The sequence below is a fragment of the Macrosteles quadrilineatus genome, unplaced genomic scaffold, assembly GCF_028750875.1.
Source record: "Macrosteles quadrilineatus isolate MER2022 unplaced genomic scaffold, UCM_ALF_1.0 Scaffold_3__2_contigs__length_128488019, whole genome shotgun sequence".
Classification (NCBI taxonomy): Eukaryota; Metazoa; Arthropoda; class Insecta; order Hemiptera; family Cicadellidae; genus Macrosteles; species Macrosteles quadrilineatus.
This window is the reverse complement of record NW_026542596.1, coordinates 78,986,967-79,004,654: the sequence shown is the minus strand read 5'-3', so window position 1 is coordinate 79,004,654 and position 17,688 is coordinate 78,986,967. Positions and strand designations below refer to the sequence as shown.

Here is a 17,688-nt window from a genome sequence, read left to right as displayed (position 1 = left end):
AGCGATCTACCTGCTATTCATTTGGAACTTCAGTCACATGATTTTAGTTGGTTTGACCCTGAGTCAGATACCAATGCTTTGTTTAATAGCTTCTGCAGTACAGTCAGTACCATAGTTTTGCGTCATACTCCCATGAAAAATATTGCCAAGTCTCCCTTTCCCGTCTGGTTCACACCCCAGTTGCGTGAGCTGGTGATCGAGAAGAAAATCCTTCACAAGGCTTTTAAGACGTCCCTAAAGGATAATGATTACGTCAAGTTTGCACGTGTCAGAGCTGAATGCAAACAACTCTCTGGAATCTGCTACAAAAACTACTTGCAGTTTATTCAAGCCAATATAATGGGCAATCCTAAGTCTTTCTGGGGTTTTGTGAGGAACCTTAAATCTTCTGATGATCAGCCTAGAACCTTCAAGTATGATGATCATTCATCGGAGCATCCTGATATAATATCCAACTTCTTCGCTGACTTCTTCTCGTCGGTCTACACCAACGATCATGCCTATAATCCTCCACTTGATGTGGGAGCTTCAGATGTCCTCTCTTCCTGCTCGCTTCAGCTTGGGGAAGTTGTCGACTGCCTCAGGAACCTGGATGGATCTAAGGGTTGCGGCCCTGACAACATACCGCCTAATGTTCTCAAATCAAGTGCTGATGTACTAGCTCCTGTTATTTTAGTTCTGTTTAACCACTCTTTAGCCTCGGGTGTGTTTCCTGATGCCCTGAAGAGTGCTTACATCTTACCCATTCACAAATCTGGTCCTACTCTAGACGTCCGCAACTACAGACCTATAGCTATCTTGAATACACTCTCCAAAATCTTTGAAAAGTTGATCCTCAAAAGACTGAATTTTGCCATCAAGCCGTATCTCTCTCCACTGCAGCATGGATTTTCTACCGGACGCTCAATTACCACCAATCTTTTGGTAATGCAAGCTGACATCCTTGATGCCTTTCAAGATCGCTTGCAAGTGGATGCAATTTATCTTGACTTTGCTAAGGCGTTTGACAGGGTAAACCATCCGCTCCTCCTCACCAAGCTCCAAGCTGCTGGTGTAACTGGGAAAATGCTATCTTGGTTCCGGTCCTACCTTGCAAACCGCCCCGTCCAAGTTAAGTTTCTTGGTTCTTTATCTCACGAATTTTTTCCCACATCTGGTGTTCCCCAGGGCTCACACCTCGGTCCACCACTTTTCAACATCTTCATAAATGACCTTGTGACCCACGTAGGTAACCATTGCCTTCTATTTGCTGATGACCTGAAGATATACCGTACCATTAGAAGCCACGAAGACTGCCTTCTCCTCCAACGTAGTCTCGATGCCGTCCAGAACTGGTGTCTCTCAAACCACATGGATCTAAACATTAAAAAGTGTGTAGCCATATCGTTTAGTAAGAAGAAGTCTCAGTCTCAGTTCGTATATAGCCTGGGTCAATCTAATCTTGCAAGGGTTAATGAAGTGAGGGATTTAGGTGTGACCTTAACCTCCTCCCTGTCATGGGAACGTCACATTACCTCTAGTTGCAGAAAAGCCCTTCAAGCCCTGGGTTTTGTTCTTCGAAGCTCCAAATATTTCCAAGACGTTACTCTACTCAAAACCCTGTTCCTGGCCTTCGTATTGCCACACCTAGAGTTTGGCTGTTGTGTTTGGTCACCTCACCAGGACTATCTCAAGACCGAACTTCAAATGGTTGTTAATCACTTCTTGAGAGTGGTCGGTGTGAGGTTGGGCTACAACTACAGAGAGGTACCCATCCAAGAAATCTCCAAGGCCCTTCAAATCCTTCCTTTGGAGTCCAGACGTGAGATCCAGGACATCTTGCTCATTTACAAACTGGTCAATGGCTTCATCGACTGTCCCGGACTTCTCAAACTTCTGAACTTCAGGGCAGGTAGATCTTCAAGATCCAAGGATCTCTTCTCTCGTGAGCATCTCAGCACCAACTACCATCTCTTCAGCCCACTGCCTAGAGCCCAACGTCTCGTAAATGCTCTACCTGAAGATATTGACCTCTTTAATATGTCGCTGGCTACCTTCAAGAAATGTGTGGTGATTTCGAAGTGGTGAAGTGAAGATCTTTCTGTGTTTTGTGCCTGTGCCTCTCTGTTTATGCAAATTCTTCTACTGCCCTTTCTGGTTTTGTTAATTGTATGGCAGTATTCTTCTCACATTTTCTGATATGTTTGGGTTGTTCTTTGCTTGGTTTGTTCATGCATTATTATTGTTCTGTTTTTGCACTCAAATGTTGTATCACATAATTTTCTCAAATTAGTAAATCATTATTGTGAATTTCGCCTGTTTGTCAACTTGTATTTATTGTTGCTATTTATTGTTGTTTTTGTTTTTATTGTTGTATTTATTGTTATCTCGTAGCTTGTTACTGTTCTGAACTGTACAACATTTGCTTCTTGTTAGTTCCTTAAATTGTATCTCAATCTAATCATCTATGTATTGGCGTCAGCCGTTGAAACGATAAATAAATAAATAAATAAATAAATATGTAGGTTAAATTAAAAAGGAATGCTCTCAACAGTTTTGTTTTTGTTAACTACATTGGAGGCATTTTTCAGAAGAGTCATTGAATAGAGCACACAAACCCTTTATCTAAAGCTGTTCAAACTGGTACGTGTTTTGTGGATGTGCCAGGAATTAAACCTGTGTTCCTTTCACACCAAAGTCCGGCTAACCATCATCGCAGGTTAGCAGCAAATTTTTGACAGGCTAAAGAAAAATAATCCTTCCTGTGCAAATAATCCTTTGGCATTATTGACTGTAACTGTAGAATGGATGATTTATTTGACTGACAGTATAGCCCTAGCTCTTGCTGAAGCGCGCGGCAGTTGCCGTTCTCACAATGCGAATGCAGCATTCTCTTCATATGCCACAAAATAAGAATTATAAGCTATGACTAAAAATCAGGATTATAAGCTATTGAACAAACTCGGAATTATAAGCTGTGCCACTATTTGACCATTATAAGCTGTGAAACTTAAAATGTTCCATTTACACAGTTTTGGTAATATTAACTTATACTAATTATGTCATATTGCATTGTTTTTGCCTTATCTACCAAAATTAGACTATTTTAAGCACTTTTTACCTTTGTCACTTTTGGGGGAAACGCATATTTCACCCTGCGAAAATCGCGTTTGAAAATCAAGAAAAATGTTAGAAATTAGTATTTTTAAGGAGCTTGAAACACTTTTTTTACTTTAAGTAAATGGTATTTTTGTCATTATTTGGGCCATTCCAAACCCTTATTTTTTCCTCTACTACTTTTTCGGCAAACACCTAACTTATTTCACCCCGAAAAACGCAATTTTATTGAAAATCGAGAAAGGCGTTCTAATTGGCACATTTGACCAGTAAATGTGTCATTAACTTAATATTAACCTAACCTTGGCTTACCCAAAATCGGTAATTTTTGGCACTTTAATTGCTAAAGCATGGATTATGTTAGGATAGGTTAGATTAGGTTAAATTAAGTTAGATTGGATTATATTTAATTTGGTTTAACCAAACATGGGTCATTTATGGCACTTTGCTATTTTTAAGATTTTTCTAACCTGGTTTTCTGGGTAAAAAAAAACGGCATAATTTGCCGAAAAAGTGTTTGAAATGGACTAAATAATAAAAAAAACATAGTAAAAAAATTTTGTTTTCAAGCCCCAAAACTCATTGAATTATAGCGTTTTTCGCAATTTTAAGGTTGAAATAGTTGTTTCCCCCATGGTGGAAGGATGTTTTTTCCTTCCACCATAAGTTTCCCCCAAAAGTAAAAGTGCCATTGGTATGTGCCCCCGGTATGTGCTTAAAAAAATTATAGCCAAATTTTGTTGGATATGGTAAACAAATTTAATAGGCCTATAAAATATTACTAGAGGTCGTCCAGTGGTCGAAACTCGACCAAAAATATTTAATGTACAGACTTCTTTATTTTCATTCCACACTTTGAATAGAACATGTGATTGAAGTTTCCTTCATTTGTTTTAATTTTCTGTTTATATTTCGTTCTTATTTCGTCACCAGCATGGCAACTCATAATATCCATGTTAAATTTTTCATAATTTTAAATTCATTTTTTGTGCTTATTTTTGAGCCTATTTTAATTTATAAAGGGATTCTGCACACCTACAGGAAAATAGCTTTCTAACAGTATGTGTAGATTTTCCCTACGATGCACACGAGCTGAGAAAAAAGGTTTTAAAGAAACATGCTTGCCTATTAATATATAGACGAGAGGTCGTCCAGTGGTCGAAACTCGACCAAAAATATGTATAATGTACTCACTTATCTATTTTCACCCCACACTGTAAATAAAACAAGTGATTGGAGTTTCCTCCATTTGTTTTGATTTTCTGTTTATATTTCGTTGTTATGTCGTAACCAGCATAGCAACGCATAAGATCCATGTTAATTTTTTCAAATTTTTAAACTCATTTTTTGTGCTTATCTTTGAGCCTATTTAAATTTATAAAGGGATTCTGCACACCTACAGGAAAATAGCTTTCCAACGGTATGCGTAGATTTTCCCTACGATTAGCTATGTCCACACTCGTGCGCTTTTGTGTGCGCCAAGCGCATGCCTCTTAACGCATGCCTTGATGCAGATGGACGCAAGTGACGCTTGCCTCAAGGCATGCACGAAATGAGTCGGAAGGGGCACCATTCCATAGCGCACAGCGTAGCGCAAGACAATCCACCAGCCTTGGATTTCTGTGCGTTTCAACTTGCAACTGCTTTACATTTTTGACAAGTCGTCCCTCGTCCGTGTTGCAGTTGTTTGAAGCATATTGAATAACTAAGAAACCTCAGAATTCATAGAAGATTGTTGCTCTTATTTATGTTAGTGGGACATACGGAGTAATAACAAAATTAAAATAAATTGAATAGATTAAGATTACATTAAGAGAATTAATAAATTAAAATAAAATTAGAAAATTTTGAGTACTATACTTGAGTACTTCTTTATCTATATTATCCGATATAGTTTCTTACGGTTTGGAACTTTTATTGACACTCAATTTGCCGCACCATCCCTCCTATCAGAATATTGACGTCTTAACCGAATTAAGAAAAGGTATCTAGAAAGTGAGGATGGTGGCGCATGAGTGTGGACAGCTAAAAGGCATGCCTCAAGGCGCATGCGATTGTTTGCGTTGATGCATGTTGAATTGAATATTGAATTGAAAGCTGAAAGGCACATTGAAATTGAAAGCGCATGAGTGTGGACATAGCTAATCACACGAGCTGAGAAAAAAGGTTTTAAAGAAACATGCTTGCCTATTAATATATAGATAGATAGATGTAGTATAAGTTCAGTATTACCACCACCACCGAACGTTTTAGAGAAATTGTTGCATAGCATATAATTTTACGTGAAAGCGTGGCATAGTTTATAATTGATTGTAAGCTATGCCACATTTTTAAGATTTTAAGCCATGGAACAAGTTCCCGATTATAAGCTATGCCATTATAAGGTAAGAGACTCCACGCTGTTTTTGAGCTTCGGAGGTTTTGGAATTATTCAATTCGGATTGGATTCTGATTCTCCGCTTTTCGTTTTCTCCCTTCTTCTGCCTGCATCTTTTCTCAGTCCTCACTCACTCTCTGCAGTCTGCAATGTGCATTCTTTCTATCTGCCATTCTGCCTTTCCGTAATGTCATGTCTTTTTGTTAGAGTGAGTGATGCAATAGTTTCTCTATTTAACATTGGCATTTCATGAAATCATTCCTGTATAAACTTCAACCATTGCTATTTAATTTACATCATTGATCATTTTAATGGATAAACAATTTTTCGCTGTGTTATATTTAGTGAAGTTGAGTAAATTGTTATTGTGACAGCCAGGGTCATTCCTAACCTATTACAATGTCGTCTGCCAAAACGAACAGTGTAAACCCTAATTCAAAACTGGCACTTTTCAAACACGTAAAATATGAACATTTAATAGCAGGTATAACTGGAGGAGTAACTTCAACTTTATTGCTTCACCCATTGGATCTTATTAAAATAAGATTTGCAGGTGAGATGTCGTTCAGTTTTATTACCTAATCTTCCTTAGGTTTCCTACTGTTCATGTCTTAGCTTAAATCACGGTAACTTAGCCTAATTTAGTACGGTAATTTAATTGGTTGAGGAGTTTCTTTGTTACCTATTTAAGGGTGCAGTCGTGTCTGTGTGTTGCTGAACCCCCCACCCTCCCCAAATCGGTTGCAATTTAAGTTATGGTATATTTTTACTTAATTTAACTTTAATCAGTTCAATCAACTCAAGGCTCAGCCTTTAGCCTTAAAAAATCACAGAGGATAACCGGACGTGGATTAGGCATCCGGCAGTGTCGTCACTGGGTTGTGAGGGGCCCGAAACGCCTTTACCACATCGATACGATGAACAGCTATTGGTGTTTGTGGTGTAACTTAGTGGATAGATTGCTCGGCTGTTGTGCGAGTGGTCTCTGGTTCGAATCTTATCGGTAACTTAACTGAATGCCATTTAACTGTACATCTTTTGTTACACCTAGAATTTTTGGCATTTATAGGCTGCCCTAATTTTATTTTATTAACAGAATTTAACCTTCATTCGATTTTTTCATCATCAGCAAGTTTGGTTGGTTAGGTTAGGTTATGACAGTAGGCTAACTGCCGGATGCCTAATCCACGTCCTAATGACGCTGCGTTAGAAAATAGCCTATGTAGAAAATAGCAAGATAAAAATTTTGAAACAGGTGTTTAAACTTAGGTTTGAAAGAGTTGAGGAAGTTATTTTCCTAAAACTTTTAAGTTTTGTCAATGCTCTTAAATTGTGCTGTTCAAACCATGACCAAACTAACATGACTTAATAAAAAATGTGTCATAACTTAGGCATCTAATCTTTGTATTGTAGGACTTAGTTATTCATTCCAGATAGGAACGAACACAAACGAGCACAGTGAGGCTGAGCATTTTTTAACAATGATTGCTCGTTAGGTATTTCTGGGTGAAAAAGCTCAGTGTCAGTTTATGACAAACATCACTGTAACTTATTGCAATTTTTATTGCTCAGTGATAGGTTTACTTTTGGTTAGAGATGTAAGTTACCAACTTGCGCCAGCAATCTTCTTAAAAAGACCTTGTGGTTCAAAATGGTCATAATAGCTGAAAATATTCATATTCAATACATATCTTAACACCTGACATCATAGGGCCTATCATGTGAAAACGATATCAAACACAAAATATATTATATCAAACTAACTTAATAGTTTAGTTATTTTATCCGATAATAGGCCTATATCGAATGTTCTTTGCAAAACTGTACCTACCTTTTATGAAACACAAAGGATACACGTCCGGTAACCGTACGTGGATTAGGCATCCGGCAGTGACGTCACCGGGTTGTGGGGGCTCGGAACACCATTAACACAACTATTCTGTGGAATGCCGTCAGTGTTCGTGGTGTAGTGGATAGACTACTCGGCTGATGTTCAGTAGGTACTTAGATCAAATCCCATCGGAGTCACTTTTTGTCAAAGATTTTGCTTAGAATGCCATTTCTTTTTAACTGTACATCTTTTGTTAGAATTTGAGACATTTAACTTATAATTTTATTTTATGAACAGAATTTAAACTTCAATTTTTCATCATCAGCAAGTTTGGTTAGTTAGGTTAGGTTATGATGGTAACTGCTGGACGCCTAATCCACGTCCGGTTACCGGATGCATATCCTCTGCCTTTGTGAAAATCCTAATAATACTGGACAGCTGCATCCAGTACTCTCTCTCTGAGCAATAACAAATAATTATTAGCATTTACAACAATCTTTGTCATGAACTGATAGTGAGTTATTGCTCACAGAAAACCCTAATGAGCAACCGTTAAATGTTAAAAAACACACAGCCTGGTTGTCGTCATAAAAGTTTAGGTGAACAGCTGGAATACTGTTTTAAACCATCGAACAGCTACAGACTTACTTCAGGATTGAACTGGGGTAAATCTGTGCAGTAAACGAGCACACTAACTTAACCTTAACCAGGCCTACTATGCCTATTATTTAATTAATGTAAAACTAAGTCAGGAGGTACCACAACCAACCTTTTGAACTATTCCAGCCTGTGAACGTTGTTGCCTATGCAGCATCAGGCTTATTTTTTTGTCATGGCTTGCATACAATAACTTCCTTCTCTCTTTCCGAACTTAAATACTTACATGTGAGCAATTTGTAATTTGGGTCATATTTTCATAATAGGAAAAAATAGGCCTAGTATTGAAAATAGGCCAACGGGAATTTCTTCAAAATGGGTCATTAGGCTACCTATACATCTTTTACCTACAAACTCAACTTAAAATCCCCTAGCTGTTTGCTTTATTTTGTTGATATTAATTTGTAGGTTAATTGATCAGCTTTTAGCCTCTAATGAAAATTTAGCCTTTTCTATATTTAATTTGACTAGGCCTACAATCTGTATTTTCGCTTTTCACTTCCCCACCTTACTGTCAACAAACTATAATTTATAATTTGTCCAATAAATAAGTCTGCCCTACTATCTATTAAATTCTATCCAGAAATGCTAATTTACATAATATTCCAGGTATGTAAGGTCTTGTTTAGAAAGTAGGTCCAAATTATTTTATTAATATTCTTAAAATACCGTACGCACCATGGTGTGTCAACGTAAACATGTGATCTAATCATATCTTATAGGAAATGTAATCTAATCTTATTTTAAGTGCATTTTCAAGCAGTTAACTCTGTTATATTATAGATTAGCCTACTGTACATTAAGAGAACCACTCTTCCTACTAATATATTTAGCCTAGAGGCCTATTTATTGTATCCTTAAACTGTTTCATTTGCAATATACGGGTGTTTCAAAAGAAATATGTTTTGAGTTTTTAAACACTTTCAAATAAAAATTAGCCTACTTGATTTAAATCCTTTCATGAGAGCTGATCAAGGGGTTCTTTCCGAGTAACAGAACTATAGACAAACAGTGTAAATATATACGTATGTAGGTATATACAGATTAACGACTTAAATACAAATCAAAAACTTAAGTTATTAGAGTATAATAAGCAATTAAATAATAACAGAGAACAAAACACAAGAGGTGACACGAGGACCTAACTTCAGGAAATGCAGGTTTAAGAGTTGATATGCCTAAACGGTGGTGATGTCCATTTCATGTGATCCTTAACATTCCGAATAGGCTAAGTGTAAGGGGTAGTGAGGTGGAGGTTTTCAAGAGTGCAATGACGATACATAGAATCAAAAGTCGTGATTGAGGTATTTTTACTTAACTACAACTGTCGATTTGCCAGTCGGCAGTCATGTACCTATCACATGAAATAATAGAATTTTTGACTTAAATACAATCGTCTTGAAGAAAACTCTGTGAAGTCACCTCTCAAGAGTTGTGTACCAATTTTGGCTTGGTCTATGTTGGTTTTATAAAAAAACCTGTTTTTACAATTAATCAGCTACTCATAACATAAAATTTTGTCCACGCGGCTACACGTAACTTAACTATGCTTATTATGTTAAATAGATGAACATATTCCAGACATGTAAATAATTGTAGACCTTACACCACATAGTGAACACTTCGCGTTCCATTTGTGTTTAACATTAGTATAACAATATGAAATTTGTTTTTTATGTTGATTGATTTAGGAAATAAATGTTTGTTTATGTTTGTTTATATCTTAGAAATAAATTCAACTTGTTAAAGATGGAAAAACTTATTTTAATATGAAAAAAAACCAAATCAATGCTTCTAACATTGACCCCTCAATGGTAGGTGTCAGATTCTGTAGGCCACGCTTATTAATCTGTATATACTTGGTAGGCTGTAAAAATAATTCAATTGTATATTTAGGTAGGATCAACATCATATCAGGTAGCTGTACATATTATTTTTTGACATCAAGTAAGGTGCTCTTTTTAAATGTATAATTATTTATAACTACAAGTTTCATTCAGTAAATCATTATTCCTAAAATCTCCTAGTAGCCTATTTATTTTGAAACACCCTGTATTGCAGCTAGTGTGTTAGTTGTAGTTTTATTACATGTATGAAATCATGTTTATTGAAGGTCCTGAAAAAAGGTTTGCAGTGTTTGGCTACAAAACTGATTCATAATATTTAATCACTTTCAGTAGTTGTCTTGGTGCTGTGACTTTCATCAAACCCTGACAACCTAAATTTGACTGTTGATGTCAGGACTAATGATGATTGTTACCTATGGTGCAATTATGTAGAACTGTAAACCATTGCTTTGTGGATTTTTGGGTGACAATTTTTATTGCAGTCAACGATGGGCGGACGCCTGTGCCGCAATACCACGGGTTAAGAAACGCTGTCACCACCATCTTTCAACAAGAAGGCCTAAGAGGTCTTTACAAAGGGGTCACACCAAACGTGTGGGGATCCGGAAGTGCTTGGGGATTTTATTTCTTGTTGTAAGTCTAATAGAATCGCTGAATTTTACTTACTGTGAAGTGTGTCGGACAAGGTGTATTGTTCTGAAGACTAATAATGAATCTGTTGAATCTGATGTTTGTTTGAAGAAATTAATAGAGAGTTTGTCTTGTTGAATTTACTGTGTATATGTTTATATTCAACCACTTGAGGTCTATTTTGAGACTTTTTCATTTCATAATTATGTACAAAATTTAAGCGTGATTCAATATAACCCGAAAGTAATTTTCATCAATGGACTACTCATTATGGGATGAATTAAAAATAATAAACTGATTTTAAAGATATACTTTACGGTGTATCAAAAGTTAAACTCATATTAATTAAATGAATCACTGCATGTAAAACGTTTATAGCCTATATTAAAAAAAACACCACTTGTACTAAACTTTAACTGAGGAAGCCCATTAAGACAAAAGTATCATTTTTTAAATGAACCAAAACCTATGCATTTTGACTTATTATTTCTGGATACATTTTATTTTACAGAGTTTTACAGATTTGTTTATTAAAGAAAAGCATCGTTGTATTAGAACCTTGTCCAGCTCATTGGCTGATAAGATATTTTAAACAACTGACTATTAACTAATTCAACGACGTAGCAGAAACTGACTAATCAACCAATTAACAATGCTTCCAATTTTTGTATTCTAATTATAGTCAGTAGTTGTAATCCAATTAAAAGCAAACTTAGACTGAAAATAAACTCAGGCAAATAAAGTTTTTGAATGTAACTTGCAAGACGCTTGTATAAATTGGTGGTCACAATTATTTAATATTCGTTTGTCAATCAAGGTCTGTGGCATTTTGCTATAATTTTTCAAGAAAATGGTCATGATCATACATTTTAATTAAATCGAATAAATTGATTTAAGCTATTTAAAAGTTGAATGTTTAGCCTAATTGAACAACAATTGCTGCTTAATCCTACATTTTTGCATTGCAAACTTATTACAAGCTAATAATTGCGGGTGAACGCATTGTGAGTAGAACAAAAATTGTATATTTCATAACAAGAGTAAAAAATGAGTCATTACATATTTGAGACCACTTTAAATGGTCAAGAATATGTATAGAACCACTTTCACTTGTGTTTTGAACTTAACTTTTCGCTACACTACAAGGAATAATTATTTTCTTCACTATAAAACTCATAGCATTTTTTTAGGTTATGCCTTCAATTTAAATTTAATATTTACTTTAGTTGTTGAAAATTGAAACAGTTGATAAAACAATAACAAATATTTGTTTGTTTACGTCGGCAAAAACCAAAAAAGATAGTAAACATTACTTTCGCATAGTAAACAATGAAATAATGGTTTTTGGCAGGTGGTTAAAAAGCAAAGAAAACAGATCATTTCACAGTAGTGTAGCAAAAACATTTTTTCATTTTACTATCACAATTTTGTTATTGAACGGGATGAAATGGATGGATTTAGAGAAAGAACAAAAGTATCCCTTTTGGTTATTATTTATGAACATTAAACCTTATTTTGATCTGTACAGTACTAAGTTTAAAATACTCATTCAGGAGGCTTGCCTCTGAACTGGTGAGACAAATATTTATGGTGGTTTCAAACACTAACTAATTTTGGACTGGTTTGAAAATTAAGCTAAATAATCCACTAAGATCAAAAGTCAAGGTAAATTCCTCTACCGTTATGAAAACAAAGATAAATAATGTTATGAACTTCAGAAACACACTTGAAGTTGTTTTTATTGTGACGAGAGAAGAAGCATAAGTACAGTCTGGTTCAGTTATAGTGTCACATTTCAATAACAATTCACTCCAAAATTGTCTTCTTGTATTTATTTTAAGTTGAATACAGCTAAGTGGGAAAATAGGTTTCAATGGCACATTATTCTAGACCCTACTTAACTCCTACGTTCAACTCTAAGCTGATAGTTTTCCCGTTCATAATCTTGGAATTAATAAAATTGTTAGTTCTGTAAACTATTTTAAAATGTGACATGAATAAAAAATTAAATAATTTAAAACCCACAACTACAAAAAAAATACAATGATTTTATGTACCTTACCGAGTTTTAAAGTTTTTACAAAGTAAAATAGATCTCAAGTAGCTAATAAATTTGATTAAAATAGTCCAATGTTGCACAAAACTGAAATGCTTCTTATAACAAATTCAAAGACCCTTATTAAATTATGTTGTGAAAATTAAAAATTAATTAGTTTGGCTCTAACCTTTTAAAACCAGTCTTTCAAATAAACAAAAAATTAGAAATGTCAAGGTTAGAAGAATTCTTTACTTTACATTGATTTGAGGAAAAAAATTATGTAATGCAATTAATTGTCTGATGGGTTTGTATAAACCCTCGTGCAAAAAATTAAACTATAAAACAACTTGATCCCTATCAGTTGTCAGAGCACCAAACTGTTGAACTGTTCCACTTTTTTCATAACAAGTTTACATTTTGGTGTGCTCACTTGGAACAAATAACTCACTTGATTATTACAATGAAACATGTTTATCACACCATCGGTAGGTGTGGTTTAAACCATACTACTTAAATCATTTGCATTTCTCTGGTCTTCACGAGCTTTGTACAAAAGATTAATTTATTGTTTAATGTAGTTGTTTTTATACATTACTTTCCTCTCTAAGACAAGGGCATAGCTACTCTTGGCTACTTTCTTCTTGTGTTATTCTCTCTGCCCAAAGTCTAACAGTCGAGAAACATCAAGCTAGTATATCTTATATTCACATAAAAAGCCTTACTAGTAGTAAATAACAATAATATATTTATTGAAATGGAAGAAATTACCTAGATACACTTGCTTGTTCATTTTTTAATGTGCTTTGGCAAAATTAATTATTTACTGTTTTGATTTGTTACCGTAAGGAATCCATCCCAAAAATTTTACTCAAACTTCTGATTAAAAGTGATGAGGGGGCTATAAGATTAAAAGAGGGGAGATTTATTGAGCAAGTTTGGTGTAGCTGTCAGTCAAATTGCTTCATTAACTTAGTAGGGATGGCCTCATCAGCCTAGTTTGCCCGCCTCAAGAAAAATAAAGACTTATTGAATTATACAACCGGTAAACTTAATAAAGATATATATTTATCTTCTGAGCTCAGTTTGGTTAAATTCTTTATCGTAGTGAGAAAACTGCATGTAGCCTAATAAAGTTTTTTTCTTAAAAAAATTTTAAACTAACAATTCTAACTTTAAATTATTTTGTTCATAAAATTCAACCTTAAAAGCCACTGTCATGCTTTAAATATTGTTAAACCTCATAAACTGAAGAAGCTGTAAATGTTTCAGTTATAACTCTATCAAGAACTGGATCCAAGGTGGAAACTCAAAAACACCGTTGGGCCCGACGATGCACATGGTAGCGGCAGCCGAGGCCGGAGTACTGACTCTGGCCATGACCAACCCGGTGTGGGTGGTGAAGACGAGGTAAACAACGACTGTGATAACTCTTTAGACCAATATAGTTTCTTTTCATATTGTCAGATTATCTTTTGACCTCTGAAAAGCTGATGAGGTGTAGATTAACACCCGCACTGAGGACTACGACTATCCGCAGTACTGTCCTGATAATTTAAATCACAAGGCAAAAATATGGTTTGGATTCCACTACAGTAGAGTCCCGCAAACTCGGCGTAATGTGGACTGTAAGGGTGCCGAGTTTGTGAAATGCCGGGTTATTGGGAACTAGGGTTAAAAACAAGAACAATACAATTTTTAATCTTATTAACTACTTCTTTTATAATATTAGTAGGATTACAAGTTAGTATTAAGTCATCAGATATAGTAAAACAAATCATTTGTACGAGCTGAGAATGATTTGACTTGAGCTGGCTTGAGTTCATGTTTAACTCAGACTCAAAAAATCACAAATTTTCTGAGCCAGGTGATGGCCGAGTTATCCAGACTGCTGGGTTATCGAGCGCCGAGTTTGCGGGACTCTACTGTATAAGTTGAAGGTCCTGTAGTTACCATTGGCTGTATGGGCTATCAATAACAGCTGTGTCTAAGGAATATTTCAGCCTTAGTCACTAACAAGACTACAAGATTGCGCACCACTCATCCTACACTCATCACCATTCTTACTAGGCTTAAAATACCTACCTTTGTATGGTCGTCATTTCAATTGAAAGTATTAAAGTACAGTATGTTATGTAATATGATTCCTTTTGTACTGTCAAATATTTATTCAGCTGTTTTATTTAAGACTGTTTTGTTTATGTATGTAATGTTTACAGTTTTGTGCAATTCTCTCATGTAAAATGTAGCTGACTATTAAGTTGAATAAAACCATATAAATTTGGTTTCTAAACATTTCTTTTCATAACAATTTATTCAACTTAATCTTTTAACTATATTATTACAAGTTCTTCTATACAAGTTGTATTCTATCTTTTCTATTCAAGTTTATTCCAACAAATCTAAATGGATAAATTCTTCAAGCCGGAGCGCCTATCTTTAGACCCTAATGATCCCCATTCTGATCGTCAGTGGAAACATTGGAAAACCACTTTCAAGAATTTCGTGGAAGAAATATGTGCTGCAGAAGATGATCTACTAAAACTTCTAACTAATTTTGTGGACTACAACATACATGAAATAATCTCAGAGGCTGATTCTTATACCGAAGCTATATATATTCTTGACAAACTCTTTATAAAGCCTACTAATGAGGTATATTCACGTCATCAACTGGCCACTAGAAGACAGGAACCTGGAGAAAATATTGATCAGTATCTTCGAAAACTAAAAGAACTTAGTAAAGCATGCAACTTTAAATCTGTCACTGCTAATGAAAATCGCAACGAGTACATAAGAGACGCTTTCATTCGAGGACTAATATCACAGTCCATTCGACAAAGACTTCTTGAAAATCTAACTTTGACTCTTGAAGAAGCTTATAATCAAGCCATTACCTTGGAATCAGCTGAAAATCAGGCGGTTTCATATATTTCAAGCCCTTGTAACTCTATATCTCAGTCAACTCCTAAAGATGTTGATGTTACTGATACAAATGTTTCTCAGGCAGCTTCTGATTCGTCTTCACACCAATTATCCTCGATAAGAAGAGAAAAATGTTTCTTTTGTGGACGGTCACGACACTCTCGAGCCAACTGTCCTGCCAAAGACTCAGTTTGTAATATTTGTGACAAGAAAGGCCATTGGGCAACAGTTTGCAATTCTCGCAACCAAAGTAGGACATTTAAGGGTAAAACAACTCAAAGTGATAAGACAGAAATAAACTCAATGTCTTCTTCTCTTGTTGCTGCCTCACAAAAATGTCTTTCAAAAGCTACAGTGTCACTGATGTTAAACGGCAAACCAGTAGATGCACTCATTGATACTGGGAGTTCCGACAGTTTTATATCTGAAGCTACTGTGAAAAGATTCAATATTTCTAAATACCCAACAAAGCATGAAATATCGATGGCATCAACAAGTCATGTTTCATCAACTCTTGGCCACTGTATTGTTGACATGGTGTGCGATGGCCACGAATACCCACTGACAAAGCTGCTCATCTTAACTGATTTATGTGCCGATGTTGTAATTGGACATGACATCCTTCGGCAACATTCTGCTGTGGAGCTGAATTTCGGTGGTAAACGCCCACCCTTCAATGTTTGCAATCTACTTAGGGCTAAAGTATCACCACCACCACTGTTTGATAATCTAACTAATGACGTCAAGCCTGTAGCCATCAAGTCCCGCCGCTACTCTGAAGATGATAGTAAGTTCATAAAAAGTGAAGTAAGTAGGCTTATATCAGAAGGAATAATTGAACCGAGTAAATCACCTTGGAGAGCACAAGTGATTGTGGTCAACAATGGGCACAAGAGACGTCTCTGTATTGACTACTCTCAAACCATCAACAAATTCACACAGCTTGATGCCTACCCTCTACCTCACATTGAATCATTTGTCTCTAAGCTTGCTCAATACAAAGTGTTCAGTACAATCGATCTGAAGGAGGCATATCACCAAATACCTATTCGGAATGAAGATAAACCATTCACTGCATTTGAAGCTAATGGGAGACTTTACCAATACACTCGAATTCCTTTCGGCGTAACTAATGGTGTGGCGTGTTTTCAAAGAACTATTGATCAGATTATAGAAAATGAAAATCTACTAGACACGTTTGCTTATCTGGACGATGTAACTATTTGTGGTCGTAGCCAAGCAGAACACGATCAAAACCTACAGAGATTCATGGAAGCAACTAAAAACTATAATCTTACCCTGAACAAAGAAAAATCTAAGTTTTCGTTGACCAGCATTCCAGTTCTGGGGTACATTGTAGAAAACATGTCCATGCGTCCTGATCCTGACCGCCTGCAATCACTCTTGAATTTCCCTGTTCCAACTGATAATGCAAGCCTTAAAAGAGCTCTTGGCATGTTGTCCTATTACGCAAAGTGGATTCCTAAATTCTCTGAAAAGGTTCATTGCCTTACTACAGTCAAATCATTCCCAGTAGGCAGTAAAGAAATATTGGCCTTTAAGACATTAAAAGAAGAAATAGCGAACTCCAGTATGTCTGCAGTTGAAGAGAATATTCCATTTACTGTAGAAACAGATGCATCTGAATCAGCTATAGCGGCTACCCTTTCACAAGCTGGAAGGCCAATATGTTTCTTTTCAAGAACCCTAACTAAGAGTGAACAACATCTACCTGCTGTGGAAAAAGAGGCCCTCGCAATATTCGATTCAATACAGAAATGGAGGCATTTCCTGATTGGAAGACGGTTTAAATTAATTACAGACCAGAAATCTGTGTCATATATGTTCAATCAGAAACACGCGGGAAAGGTTAAGAACAACAAGATTTTAAAGTGGCGATTGGAACTAGCACCTTTCTCTTATGACATAGTGTACCGTTCTGGCAAGGAAAACGTAGTAGCAGATGCATTTTCACGAGTTTCATCTTCCATCTCTTGTAGAGATTTCGAAAAACTCCGTAGAATTCATTGTGACATTGGGCATCCTGGAATAGTACGGATGGTTCATTTCTTAAAAAGTAAAAATCTCCCTTACTCTATCGAAGATGTCAGGCGAATGACCGCTTCATGCTCTGTTTGTGCGGAAGTGAAACCTCGGTTCTACCAAAAAACCCCATCAACACTCATCCATGCAATGGCTCCTTTCGAGAGACTTAACATTGATTTTAAGGGGCCAATACCATCTGTGACAAGGAATAAATACATACTCACGGTTGTTGATGAGTTTTCAA

At 35.8% G+C, this 17,688-nt stretch overlaps 1 protein-coding gene across 2 annotated transcripts in view; it reads left to right on the top strand.

Moving 5' to 3' along the window:
• Positions 1-5,623: 5,623 nt before the first annotated feature.
• LOC128988489 (mitochondrial folate transporter/carrier-like) overlaps positions 5,624-17,688 on the top strand; it is a 28,373-nt gene continuing 16,308 nt past the window's right edge. The window contains exons 1-3 of one of the 2 annotated variants that reach the window (XM_054409823.1): positions 5,624-6,026; positions 10,291-10,441; positions 13,746-13,883. In XM_054409823.1, coding sequence (XP_054265798.1) covers positions 5,873-6,026; positions 10,291-10,441; positions 13,746-13,883 — 443 coding nt within the window. In that variant the 5' untranslated portion in view covers positions 5,624-5,872. The remainder of the gene's footprint in view (positions 6,027-10,290; positions 10,442-13,745; positions 13,884-17,688) is intronic. The other variant, XM_054409822.1, reaches the window with a different exon arrangement.